Raw genomic sequence first — 14,303 nt, 5'->3', positions numbered from 1 at the left:
AAGAGTGAAATGTGGGAGCTATTTTCTGACGGGCCCACAGATATTTAGGGTTGAAATTAAGTATACAGTGCAAAATTGAAATAAGAACCTTGGTAGACAGCATCATCCTCAGAAAGAAGATGTTACTGAATGGGCCAAGGATAGAGTTAAAATTGCAGTAAAATGTAGTGCCTTTCAGTGCTGTGACTGAGATTATCTTTGCGATCTCCAGGGTTAGTGTCATCACATCTTATTCTGAACAAAGGATCTGATAGGGATTGAGAAGGTTCTTACATTATTGTGGCTGAGTTTTATGCCCCCTATAATGAACATGCTTCTGGTCTGTCATGATGCATACTGGTTAATCGTTTATTTTTGTAGGGAAGCAAGATTTGCTGTTAACGTGCAAGATGATGACAAAATGTGAAATAATTGTGTGATTTCTTAGGCTGTAGTGAGGAGTAAGTTGACAAAAAAATGAAGTGTTCTTAAGATAAATGCAAGACACTGAAGCATAAAGGATGTTTTAATGTTGAAGAGCAGGAAGTGTGAGAGGTGTGGTTACAGTAGTAACCACAGCAACAGTTACAGTTAGTTGTGAATAAATTTTGTGTGCGTTTCTTTGAAAACTGAAGAGGCCTGTTTTTTTTGTTGCTTTAGACTTCAAAGGTTAAAGTTATAGGCTGCTTTTCCACTAATATAACAAGTACTTGTTCAGTCATAGCATAAATCAAATACCTCATTAAAAGTAATAGTAAGAATTCTTCCCTTGTTGATCAACGGAGAAGAGATGTGAGGGAGAAGGAGGTAATGGAACTAAGTATTTTATTTCAACAGTGTGTTCTTCAGATGTGTAGGCAAGAGTCCAAGAAATGAGAGGCAGTAGAAGGATGGAAGCGGTAAGAAGTCTGCTGGCTATTTTCAAAATCTGTGAAAGTAGGAAGAGAAGGAGATAGGAGGGAGTGCTGTGTAGTTGGGGAAGGAGAGGCAGTTTCACTTAGCTTTGCTGAACTTTTGAAATGTAGTTTGGACTTACACCTAAGCTTTGTATATCTTGTGAGGTTTTCTAGTGATAACACCCCTCTCCTCCACCAATATGCAGCAACTGCCTCTAGCCCAGAATACACAGACTTGAGGGGTGAAACAGGTTCATAGCTACTATTTGATTCACTGAAGATAATGACAGAATTGAGATACTTTCTGGTTCTCAATCAAGTTATGTGTTCTTGACATTAAAAGTCTAGTTTTGTTACTCAATGAAAGTAAGGTGATATTATGAAAGAGGTAGGTCCTTGATGAAACAGTGGCTCTTACTGTGTGATTCTGACCGCAGTGTCAGCAGATGGCTTGCTTTTCAGCTATTGTAAGATAATTCTAATCTTCAAACCTTGGGACAATAACCACATACTTTTCTAACTTGTCTTGCCAGATACACAGACTGAAGTGTGCCTTTTACGTATTGGAACTGAAGCGCTATGGAGCAGTACACCGCAAATAGTAACAGTTCCACAGAGCAGATCGTCGTGCAGGCTGGTCAGATTCAGCAGCAGGTATGGAGAGTGATAACGGGTGAGCTGGTGTTGCCAGTGCTGGGTTACAAATCTGTTTGTACTTCTCAGAGCTTCACAGAACCAGCAAGATGCTTCGTGATACTGCCTGGATATGTGTTTACCTGATTTCTGTCACCTGATCAGTGGTCAGTGATCTGACTTGAAGTCAGAGTAAATATGTTTTTTAAAAACTACATACTATAAAATTAAATAAATAAAATTGCAGGTACAGAAGTTGCTAAATTTCAGTGTAGCAGGGAGTTTGCAAACTTGTAAGTGACATGAGGAAAGTAACAAATCCTCTCTGAAAATGGAGGAAATGGAATATTAATCCAAACTCCCCCCAAGATTGAAATACGTTTTGTTCAAATCCATAGAGGCCTTCTCCAGTTTTCTCAAAAGAGGTATTTATTGAGATCCTTCATTTCAGAATTACAGGTGGATCAAAACAAACATGCAGTGCAGGAATTGCGACAAGACGTTGCTTTCGATGAATTCATTCATTCTGGAAAGAAGTTTCTAGTTCACGTTATAATGTGCAGATGAGTAGGGCTGGGGTTTTTTAAGAGCTTACAGATTTTTGCTGTTGTTAAGCTTCACCCATTCAGACACAGTAACGCATTTTCAGATGAGCTGTGCTGCTGCTGAATTTTTGTTGCATCTTATGTTGGTTCTAGTTCAGGGCAAGAGGAGTTTCTTAGCTCGTCATGCAAATGAGTGAGCCACTGGATTATGTTTTCAGTGAGATATGCTTTGCTTCGTCACAGCCCGTTGTGAGCGTTTGATAGTGGGGACCAGCTTCTTCCACTGAATTGACTTTTTCAGTAAGAACAAGATTGTACTTGAGGTTAAAAATTATATATTAAGAATTATCAAAAATTACTTGGTTTTATTCACACTTTGTAGGTAAAAAGGAGGTAAAACGCAGCTTGGCTTGTATCACTTTTAGTACATGCTCTTAAAGCCTGTGTTGTATTTGACATGAAATACTTTTCTAAAATATTTTTTTTAATAGGCCTGTTGTAGTACAGCTTTTAGTAGAGAGATGTCCTTCATCTCTCAAAATGCTAACACAGTTAACGCAGATTATTTTGGGACTCTTACTAAAGAGGCTAAAGATAGAAAAGGCTTTTAGATTTAACTGCTTTTGCAACCTCTCAAGATTGTCCTTCAAGGTCAGTGGTGGGAAGACATTGATGCAGGGGTGACACAGATGAAGCTTAGACTGTAGTCATCTGTGCTGCTGTTTTGCGCAGAAAGGAATTTATGGCCTTTATTGTAACTAACAAGTCTGACAAAAATCTGGAACCCCTTCACGAGAAGAAACCTGGGCAGTGAAAGGAAACATGAAGCAGAAAGCTAGCAGTCTAAAACAATGAAGCCGAGATTTTAACTTCTGCAAAATGATCTCTCATGTTCTTTGTAAGTGCTTTTTGCTTGGGATATTGAAGCCGGTCAGTATCATACACAGTTTTGTTGGTGTTCCATTCTTAGGTTTGCTAAACGGATTCACATTCCTTATATTCCAAGAGCAGTGTGTATGAATTCTAAATTCACCCTCCTCCAGCAAAGTGTCGTTGTCTCTTGTCAGAGCTGTTCATTTCCATGTTTCAAGCTATTCCTGTTCCTATTCCCAGCAGCAGGGTGGTGTCACTGCTGTCCAGCTGCAGACTGAGGCCCAGGTGGCATCCGCCTCAGGCCAGCAAGTCCAGACCCTCCAGGTAGTGGTGATCTCTCTAATTGTGTTTGTGAGCACTGCATGACTCTCACCATCGCCACATATCTAATGCTGTGTTTTTTCCAGGGTTTGAAATAGGACCAGGAAAATTTGTTAGCAGTAATATCTGTGCTTTATGCTAGTTGGAGGGTTTTCCATGGGGTTACAGCTTTTTATTGGACCTCAGGTGCATGCCAGAAACCCTGGTGCATTCATGAATTCCTGCTGTTATAATTCTGAAAGTGAATAGTGGTTGAAGTGGGACTTACAAGGGAAAAAAAACCAAGATGAGGAAGTAACACTCATGTTCCCACTGAGTAGTTCTGTGTCTTCACTACATGAAAGAAAGGCAGAAGTGGTGGGTGACCTACCAGCTTGAAGAGTGAAACTTTTTCATCTGTGATTAGAAGGGGCACCTGGGGACAATATTGGCCTTTCTGGGATTGAGAGATCCCATTTCTTATTGACTTGTCAACAACACAGGGAAACCCAGGAGAAGTATGTATCCTAACAGCAAATACATCACAAATTGGAAATAAATGCAAGGTTATTTCAAGCTATGGTGTGTTTCAATGTGAGGTATTTTGTGTCTTCTAAACTTCATTTCATTAGCTCACGTAGGAGGCTTTTAAAGGAGTTGATAAGCTGTTCAGGAGTGCATTGTTCACTCAGTATTTTGGTTTTGTTTATTTTTTAATTCTTCAGAGGTGGAGAGTTCCAAGAGGCTGGAATGGTCTTGCCAGGTGTAAAGTTGAACACAGCATTTTTTATGTTCAGAGTTAAAATATGACAAGCTGGCTGACTTGAATTGCTTGGGTCCCTCTGGCCTCCTGGTCATCGTCATGTCTCTCCCCCTTCTTTTGTTGGGTTGTTTGGGGTTTTTTTGGCTTGTTCTAATCCATTAACAAGAATCCTGGAATGTATCATTTTTCTTTCTGCTTTTTGGATGTTGTACTGCTGACTGTGCTGCTTTGTGACTGACATGAGCATGCTTATCTCTCTGCAATTCAAAACAAGCACCACTGATTTTTGACAGGGACTTGTATGCAATACTTACAAGGTTGAGGAACAGAGCAGTGTCGCAAGGGTATTAGGTGACCTGTAAAGTCACAATATTCTATGTAGGGTGTTCATCGCTGAGGTCCAACTGTGGTTGTTTCTGTGGATGTGTTAGCATATAATTCACGAAGGTATTTGAACTATGCAGTGAAGCTTTTTTTAGGTAGTTCAGTATGTGCTGAAAATCTGTACTGATGTTTAGCCTGGTATTTTACAGTGGTTGAAAAGTGAGCATTCGCTGTTGCATATTATTGAAATGTATAGGTAGAAAACCCAAGAACTCAGTGACTTTATCATATTGTGTTGCTCTCGTTTCTAAACAACTCAGAGAGTGGTAAAGAGCAATTACCTAGTTATAAGACTCATTTCCCATTTAAGCTGTGGAGGTATGGTATTTTCAAAGATACTTTTTGGGGAGTTTGGGGACTTAGCAGATAAGGGTGTTTAAACAGAGAGGTTTTTCCCCTTGCTTTTCTTTTCATTGGCCTTTTTCCTAGTGACCAGAGACACACCTGGTCCAAGAGTCCAGAGGCTCTTATGCTGAATTTGTAAATCTGCTGTAAGCCTTGTTGGGCCAAGAAGTGGCTGCTGCTCATTTTCTTTCACTCTTCCTTACTGAACTACATTTTGTGTTGTTACATTTATAATTTCACTTAATAACCATGAAAAGATTCTCTTAAGAACGTCACATGCTATATATCGGTTAGGAAATGGAAATGTTGTAAGCATGTAATTGGAGAGAGTTGAAGCTACCTCAGAATCTCAGTCAGAATAGCTTATTTAGAGCTTTTTCTCATTAGGAACCCCAATTAAAGATTAGTAATAGTGATGTGGATAATGAAGTTTCTTTCATTACACTTTGCTCTTGGGCTGTGCATGAAGATAGTTACAGTGTCTGGAAAATTTAACCATGCTTTTCATGCTTTATTGCAATTAGACTTGGAAGTTTTGGTTAGACTGCAACAGAAAAAGATACTTTACTAAATCCAGTAGTGCATCATGGAAAAAGTTTTAGAAACCAAAGATATTTGATGCTGATTATGAATCCAAGTTAGTAACTGTTGCTCGATTTCTCTGGTCACCGCATTAAAATAGGTAAGCATTTAGCATCACGTGCTAGCCATTTCAGTTTCTGGCTTCGTAGCACCAGACTTTTTCATTGTCCTGGTTGTTTTTTCTCCTGTTTCCTAGGTCCAGGGTCAACCGCTCATGGTACAAGTAAGCGGAGGTCAGCTGATCACATCAACTGGCCAGCCGATCATGGTGCAGGCTGTGCCTGGGGGTCAGGGCCAGACAATCATGCAAGTCCCGGTTTCTGGAACGCAGGGACTGCAGCAGGTGAGATAACCCTTATTTTATTTAAGATCAATTGTAAAGAATGATCTGTGATGTTCGTGCCTTGTTGGATAGGACGTTTGCCTCAGCACTCTTAAAATAAACTGGGCAAAGAGTTCTGCAGCTATGGATCTGGCAGTGAGCTGCATGTTAAGAATGCAGTGAAAATTCTTTGTGTATTTGATTTTTGTATTTTATGGGAATGTGCAGACCTTTTAAATGAAGTCCATTAAAATACAGCTGGAGCTGATTTGGGGTTTTTTGTTTGGTTGAGTTATTTACATATTTGTTTTTATTTTAACTGGCCCTTGCAGTATGGTTGGTGATCTGGTGCCTACTCAATTTATGGCTCAGAAAGAGGATTTTTTTAATATCTATTTTTAATTAAGAAAGCTTCTTGAAAATAACTCTTCTGCTTGAGTTCATCTAATATGGGATGGCGGAAGGTGAATTCAAACATTTCCATTGCACAGAAGGTAATTCTGTAGAAGGTATAGAAGAGGGATTTTATTAGAAGCAATTATTGTGAAATATTTGTCTAAAAGACAGTTTTTAAATCTTAAACAGGTGCTCACAGTGTGTTCCTCAAAAGCAAAGGGAAGAACTGTAGCAGTGGCATAATGAAAGTGTTCTAGTGATTTGAGAATGGGATTTAGGAATCAAGTTCAGCACAGTCCACAGGAAGACACATGATGTCTTGGTGTTTTGAGAGGTTTATTTAGTGTTTATTTTAAATTTCTTTTGTTGAAAGACAATATATTTTGTGTTAGGTTCTTTACGATCTGGTTGTTGGAGGACAATCCATAACTGGGTTTTTAAGCACAAGCTTTGAACCGTATTCCCATTCCTCTTTTTTTTAATCTAAGAAATGTTCCACATCAGTGGAAAGACTTCTGCAAAGCTGAAGACAACCTTGATATATATATCCAGGAGTACTTCTGTGTGCTGGATAATTAACACCCTACAGATACCTTAAATCTTAGTCCTCTTGTTTCACCTGAGTATTATTATTCCTCGTTTCATGTGAATAATTTATTCCTTTTGACCATTTTATTGTGTAAGCAGTGGAGAACTGTTAGGGCATAATGACACTAACATGTTATGTTTCCTCTATTCTGTATGGTTGTGACTGCTGTGTCACAGGGAGGAATAAATTAAATCTCTTCATTTTAAAATGGAAAAAGAGAAGAATCAGTGCTTTCTTTTTCTTTGCAACAGTAAATCATCCTCAGAGATGATTTGGTAATGCTGAGGCCAAGGAGGGAGAAATAAGAGGCATAGTTAATGTTCCTTTCTGACTCTTTCTTCCACAGATTCAGTTGGTCCAGCCAGGTCAGATTCAGATTCAAGGTGGGCAGGCTGTGCAGGTACAGGGGCAGCAGGGCCAGACCCAGCAGATCATTATACAGCAGCCACAGACTGCAGTTACTGCTGGCCAGACACAGGTAACTGCACCAGCATGAAAGGGTTTTCTTGAGAGAAATAGGAGGAAAAACTTGACAAATTACTTAAGGTGTGGTTAAGTTAAAAAAAAAAAAAAGGAATTATTAATATTGAGGAGAACTTGTGAGTAAATTTCATATTTTTATAGTGTTTTCATACATAACTCTGGGGCAGAATAAATAGATTGCATGTTTTTATCCATTGTGTTTCTGCATTTTATTGGTTCATGGTTGTTTTTGTCTATTTGTTGAAATTTGAAAACATGAAGTATTGCTAATTTCATACTTGCGCCATTTTGTGAAGTAGTCTAGTCATACCTGGGTTTTCTGCTGAGTCTTTTGTTTAGGACCAAAATTAAATTTCTGAGCAGAATAGTACTTCCTTTAACATATTTGTAGTGAGACAGGAAGCCTAGAACTTGTTTCCTTCAATATTAAATTCTACACTGCTAGAAATACGTGCTTTAGGTATCTTAGCTAGCATTCAGTTGGTTTGTGCGCCATCCTATTTCTTGATGCTGGTAATAAAGCGAAAGAAATAGATACCTGAAACACCTTAAGCACCATGTATTAATTCAGGAATTGTAAAATTTGAAAAATAAGCAATTTGTAAAGTTACCGTATCCTTTGTTTTGTTTAGACCCAGCAGCAAATAGCAGTTCAAGGACAACAGGTAGCACAAGCAGCTGAAGGCCAGACCATAGTCTATCAGCCAGTTAATGCTGATGGAACCATTCTCCAACAAGGTATGAGCTTTGGTGTGAAAAGAGCCAGGACTTCTCAATCTCCCTTCGATAGGTTTTTATTGCCTTGTAATTATTGTCAAAGAAAACAGTGATTTGCGAGGTTAGTAGTGCTGTGAGTGTTGTGATACGAATTGTTGGCACAGTGAATGGAAGAAGAGATGTTTATGTTATTATACAGGAATTCAGCCTGCGCTTCTTTCCCCAGAAAAATAAAAAATGGCACTTTTTTTTGGCAGGGGCCATTAGAGTAGAAACACTTAAGTATCCTTTTACACCTTAGAGTACGTGATCTCTTATCTGACACTGGGATTACTATGCAGATACAAAGGCAGGAAGTGTGGAGGATGGGGTGATGGAATGTAGTTAATAACTTGCAATGCTTTTCTTAATCTTTTTGAATGTTACGGAAGGATGAATGTATAAAAAAAAAAAAACAGAAGTGGGACTAATGGTGTTCCCTTCTTTTTGTGTGCATGTTTTTGGTTTTTTGTTTTTGTTTTTTTTTCTTTTGTGTTTTATTTTCTTAAAGTTACAGTCCCTGTTACAGGCATGATCACCATTCCAGCAGCCAGTTTGGCTGGAGCGCAAATTGTCCAAACGGGAGCCAACACCAATACAACCAGTAGTGGACAAGGGACTGTCACAGTGACGCTGCCCGTTGCTGGAAATGTTGTCAATTCAGGTGGAATGGTTATGGTATGTATTTAACATTCCATTGATATTTTTAAAGGTTGAGGTTTAAGATGTCTGTACACAAACTGTTGATTTGTGTCACCTTAATAGCGTGAGTCTTCTCAGTAGCTGCCATTACTCTAAACAATAAAAGTTTTCAGTTTTAATGGCCTGTGTGCTATTGCGATCTATGTATTTCTGTACTCTTTCTCCGACAGTGGATTATTGAGTTCAGAAATCTAGAAACTGAAATTCAAAATAAGCTGTAACTGATAAGCAGAGGTTTAAAAAGATGGAGTCAACTATTGCTTTTCTTGAGGATCCCTTAATATTTACCTCTTTGATTCATAAGAGGGCTTTTTCTGCTGATTCTTAGATCTTTGTAGTGTGATGCCTTTTAACTTGAATTTTATTGTTCATCCCCACTAGATGTCAGCAGCTCTACAAGTAATATTTGCTTAAGAAATGCTGTGAAATTATCATATAAATTAAGTGATAACCAGAAAGAAAGGGAAGCAATGGGCATGTCCTGTATGCTTAATTGTGCAACAAGCAGTAACATGGTCACAGAATTATATATTGTATTGAAATTTTACCATAATCAGGAAAAAACCAAGCACAACTGATATGTAATTGATTTGTTGAAATTTGTTCTGCAGTTTGAGAATAACTTTATTGCTCCTTTCAACTTAAGTAGGTGCATTATCTGAACAAAACCCAGACACTTTCCTTTTTAACTTTTTTTTTAATTACTTTTTTTGCATTCACTTTGTGTTCTGAGCTACAAGTACTAAACCCATATTCTTCTCTCTACAGATGGTACCTGGAGCTGGATCAGTACCAGCAATCCAGAGAATACCTTTGCCTGGAGCAGAAATGCTGGAAGAAGAGCCCCTCTATGTAAATGCCAAGCAGTATCACCGGATCCTTAAGAGGAGGCAGGCACGTGCCAAGCTTGAAGCAGAAGGAAAAATTCCCAAAGAAAGAAGGGTGAGAATATAACTCAGATCAAATACAAGGTTGTTCTGTGAGAAAGGCACAGGAAATCAGCTGTGCTGGAAAACGAGGACTGGAATCTTCGTGTTCTTCAATTATTTATAATTTTTTTTGTTCATAAGCTATATCAGTAATTTTTTTAAGTCCTTTCCTTTGCATGCTTTTAATTGTTGAATAGGTATGTAGCTGTGTTGCAAATGAGTGTTTACTGTAAACACTTTATCTTTGGGGAAAGATGGGGACTGGGTATGCTTTTTTAGTGGTCAGGAATTTCCCCTATTGGAAGTACTGAACTAAAAATAATAGGCTGGTCTCTCATTCCCTCCTTCAAATTGTTGCAGAAATACTTGCATGAATCTCGGCATCGTCATGCCATGGCCAGGAAGCGAGGAGAAGGTGGACGTTTCTTCTCACCAAAGGAAAAAGACAGCCCTCATATGCAGGTAAGTAGAATTTTTTCTGTTCTTTGGACAACTGCCGCTTTTAGTTCTTCAGAATATACTTCAGAGGTGTCTTTGTACTGTTTTGTTTGTTCTTTTTTGGGCTAGGCTGCTGACCTTCATCCCTCTCTGCCTTTTGAATTTATGTTTTGGACGTTGTAAAGAAACCTTCTGTCTCACTTCTTGTAGACAGCAAGTGTCTATTTGCCTTGAGTAATTAAATTATAGTAATATTGTATTCACTTTGTTTTACAAACAGAGAATGTTTGTATTTGTTTGTCCTAAGAAATACAGTCTTTGCAGCCTTTCTGGTTGCATACCAGAAGTATTTGTTTAGGGCATGAATTAAAGGTAGAGACACCTTATCTTACATCTGGTGGAAGATTAAAAAATGTGAATATCTGATTCTTAGCTGCATATTGATTTACATTAAAAGTGCAAGACAAGTTTTCAAAGGAATGGACGAGTAGAATTAGCAAATTCTGTTGTTGATTAGCACTTTAAAGCAGTCCTGTGGCTTTAGTGGAAGAATATTTCTTATTCTGAAGTGGAATCCTTCCCAAATACTAGACTAGTACTAGGTCTTCCCTATTATCAGAAACAACACATTACTAGGAATTACTAAGGTTTATCTATCTCATTCTCTTACACTAGCCTGTAAAACTCAGGAAAAATTGGACCTGTTCAGAGATCAAGGGAGGGGGCAGGAGTATCTCCTCTTGACAGTTGTGGGTGATTCTCTCTGCTGTTACAGAAAAATGTTGACGTTACAACATGGTATGTATTTTGTATCTGTAGGATCCAACCCAGGCCAATGAAGAAGCAATGACACAGATGATCAGAGTCTCCTAACCACTGCTTAGAGAAAAAAAATAACTGAATAGAATTCCCGTCCCTTCTGCAAGTCTGTCTTACCTTTCCAGTGTATCAAGCGAGTCTTTCAGTGGGACAATCGCCATATCACAGCCTATCCTTTTCTACAGAACAAGCACCACATTTTCAGTATGTGGTCAAGATTTTAACAGCAGTTGACTCAACAAGTAGAAACTTAACGACTTTCTTGGTATACTCTTCTGATCCAGCACAGGGATTTCAGAGTCTGCTCATGCCTTTTTTTTTTCTTTCTTCTTTTGAACATCTCTTGCATTAAGATTAGCTGTGGGTGAGAGTGTGCCATTGACTCAGCGATCAGCAATAACTCTGGTGTGCTGAAGCAGGGCCAGCAAGGACCTCTTGGAGTTACGGCCCTTCTGTACAGAGACACAATCCAGTTTATGGCAACCAGCACTGACGTGGCTACACCATGGTACTTTGCTTTCCCAGCAGAGACTTGTTATTTACATCCACTCCTTACACCTTTGGACTTCGCTGGCAACTGAACTGTTCCTTGTTGTTGCATCTGCACTTCAGAAACTGAAGGGGGTTCTTGTAAGTTCCACCTTGTAAAATATGTAAACAGCAAGCTCTTCTCTGGGAAAAGTTCAGCCATCCAGTCACGATCATAGAAATATTTCAAGACGATTACAGGACTTGATATATTGTGTATCCGTTCCAAGAAGTAAGAGGGGAGAGGGTGATGTGGGGATAAGGATTTAATTCGTAAAAGCAATCTCTTTATGGTTTTTGGTATGTTTATTGGCAGTAGTTGGTGCTTTGGAAGAGAAGTGGATACTAGTATAAAAAGGATTAAAACTTCTAAGCGAGTCTCTTCCAAAGGAGTTGGGTTTTTTTAATCTTTTTTTTTAATTTTAACCTGCCAGTTCAGTGCGTGGTTCCTCCAAAAGACATAAAATCTGCAATCTCAGAGTGATAGCACTTGACCATCTTGTGACGGTGTTTCTTGATGTTTGTTCTAAATCAGTTCCACAATTCTCTCATTCCGCACAGAGTGCAGGATTGTTTCCTGACAGCAGAAGCGTACGGCAACTCAGCTCATCCTGATGTAACTGAAGGACTGTTAAACAATTGAAGGGTGGATATTGATGAACATTTCAGGCTTTTGATAGACTATCCTCTTTAAATAAAAATTAAAAAGTGGCACTTAATGGAGGAGTACTTACATTTTTAAAAAAGTATTTTTTCATGACCAAAGCTGGCTTCTGGCTGAGTATTTCAACAAAACATATTTTTATCTTTAATTCCATAGCTCATTACGGATTTTAAGCTTGCTCCATTCTTACTAATTTGAATTTTGGCAGTACAAGCTGTAGTTCATAACCATTTTAACAGATGATACCTGCATCTTACAATGCTCATCTCCCAGACTCTGTGTATCACCGGCATGCTATAGTCCCATCTTTTCCAATTTTTGTGTTCTGTAAAACATAAAACTGCATCACAGCAGTTAAGCATACGCTTGGAAATATAGCCAGGCATTGTCATGGAAGGAGGCAGTGATGAACCTGAACCGCTGAAGTGGCAGAGGGTGAGGTGTTTTGAGGAAAGCGTCCAAGGATGGGCAAGACTGGTTTGAGTTCAGTGAACTCTGTTTTCAAGTGACAAAAAAAGTAAATGCAACTTGAAAAATACAACCTGTATTATCTTCCTCCTAGGTTTTTCCCATTTACTGAAAACTTATGACTGAATGCAAAATGGAGGACAAATGAGCAAGTTGTAGACAACTGGGAGGATACAGAAAGAGCCTTGAAAATTCTGTTTACTTTGGATAAAAGAAAAATACTAGACCTAAGAGTATGAGAAGATGGGAAGGAATGTGAGAGGAGGGAGCAGAAATGCGAAGTGTTGGATTCTACATTGCCAGCAGGAGGAAGAGTATGCCTGTCTAGATACTCAGGATGACAATGTTTAGGTCTGCTGTCTGGGAGGAACGTAGCCAGTGTAAGAACAAAGAAGAAATGCAGATTGGTATTTGTAGTTAGGCACTGGATTTTCTCCATGGAGTTCAGTTAATTTTCTTTCTGAATTTTTAGTTCCATGTTCTTACCCTTACCATAGCTGCCATGGTGAACTGAAGCTGAGAAAGAAACTGTTCGACACACAGTGACACCTGCAGTTATGGGAAGAGATGGCCCAGTTCCTGACATGCAAATAAGTCTTTTTTCTTTCGATTTTGTCTTAAATTATATTAATAATCTAATGCTCTGCTCACAAATCTTACATTAGGATTTTTTTTCTAATGATTCAAAAGGCATTTATTTACCTCTGTTGCTTTTATGGCATCTTTGGTGCTTTTGGTTGCTTCTGCCTTAAAATATGTGGCCATTAGAGCATGGTGCTTACTTTCTTCAGCTGGCGACTATGAAATCCTCACCTAGCATTTCTTGTGAGGTCACCCATTTCAGGAAATATGTAGCTGTCCTTTAGTGAAGGAATAACAAAAAAATCTGCTTTAGTTGAATTTGCAGCATTATTGTAAATATTTTTTTACATCATTTGTATGCTTTGTCAGTGGAGTATTCATGTGCTGGAGGAATATTTCTGTGCTGGAGTAAGACAGCCTCTCCATAACGTTTCTGCTCTTCACCCAATGGTTGATCTCTGGAGAACCCCCTTTGAGAGTTGGAAGTTAGGGAAGCAAGATTATTGCTCTGACATAGGCTTTTTTTTTTTTAATGAGTAATTACTTCTTTTCTTAAAGAACTTGTAAACTTCTTCAAAACAGCTAGAACTTTTTTCCCAGTAAGCCTTTCATATATAGGTTCTCTGATCTGTTGTTGTAGAATGTGTATTAAGACTTATGGATTTGTGTTATATAGGAAGTCTTACCATTAATATTTTAAATAGTGATGTGAAAGCCTGAGTGCTACTGCCATTTCATTTGCTTTGGGTTATGTGTATCACTTCTAAAAGTAGTGTTTGCTTGGTGAGGTTGGAGTTATCGGTCAACACCACGTTACCAAAAAAGTCTGCTTTCTTTTCCTGGGTAAATTGATTAAATTGGAGACGTCATCAAGTTCAAACCTCTCTAGTATTTAAATGAGAATTTTTTGTGGATTGGCTACACTTGAGCAAAACCTCCACTTTAGGAGCGCATAAAAGAGTGGATGAGGATAAAAGAAGAGGCTCGGGGAGAAATGTGGTTGATTGACCCAGAGAGCACTGGAGCAGCGAACCGATCAAAAACCAGTTTTATATGAGTGTAAAGAATGGGATGTGGAAAATGGTCCTCAAGTGATGCTAAATGGCTTTAAGGCCTTGCATGTTAAAAAGAGGAGGGGGGGGAAATCTTTTCTTTGTGAATGGGTGTGGGAGGGTACTGAGATTAACGTAAGCAAAGTTTGTATATAGTTTAAAGTTTATAATTTTTTTTATATGATGCATTTTTTCAAGTGTATTTTGGTCTTTAATAGATGCAATTGTAAGTACTGTGTACACTATCCAGCTAATAAAAATTTATAAATGGAGAA

At 38.5% G+C, this 14,303-nt stretch overlaps 1 protein-coding gene across 14 annotated transcripts in view; it reads left to right on the top strand.

The window, feature by feature from the left end:
- The window catches only part of NFYA (nuclear transcription factor Y subunit alpha), a 16,111-nt gene extending 1,808 nt beyond the window's left edge, over window positions 1-14,303 (top strand). For 2 of the 14 annotated variants that reach the window (XM_075776075.1, XM_075776077.1), the window contains exons 2-10: window positions 1,409-1,529; window positions 3,170-3,253; window positions 5,497-5,643; window positions 6,954-7,085; window positions 7,723-7,828; window positions 8,358-8,524; window positions 9,317-9,490; window positions 9,838-9,939; window positions 10,735-14,303. In XM_075776075.1, coding sequence (XP_075632190.1) covers window positions 1,455-1,529; window positions 3,170-3,253; window positions 5,497-5,643; window positions 6,954-7,085; window positions 7,723-7,828; window positions 8,358-8,524; window positions 9,317-9,490; window positions 9,838-9,939; window positions 10,735-10,788 — 1,041 coding nt within the window. In that variant the 5' untranslated portion in view covers window positions 1,409-1,454 and the 3' untranslated portion in view covers window positions 10,789-14,303. Of the gene's footprint in view, window positions 1-1,408; window positions 1,530-3,166; window positions 3,254-5,496; window positions 5,644-6,953; window positions 7,086-7,722; window positions 7,829-8,357; window positions 8,525-9,316; window positions 9,491-9,837; window positions 9,940-10,734 lie in introns of all 14 variants that reach the window. The other 12 variants (XM_075776072.1, XM_075776073.1, XM_075776080.1 and 9 more) reach the window with 10 other exon arrangements.

This window comes from Balearica regulorum, chromosome 25, assembly GCF_011004875.1.
Source record: "Balearica regulorum gibbericeps isolate bBalReg1 chromosome 25, bBalReg1.pri, whole genome shotgun sequence".
Lineage (NCBI taxonomy): Eukaryota > Metazoa > Chordata > Aves > Gruiformes > Gruidae > Balearica > Balearica regulorum.
This window is presented reverse-complemented; position numbering and strand designations above follow the sequence as displayed.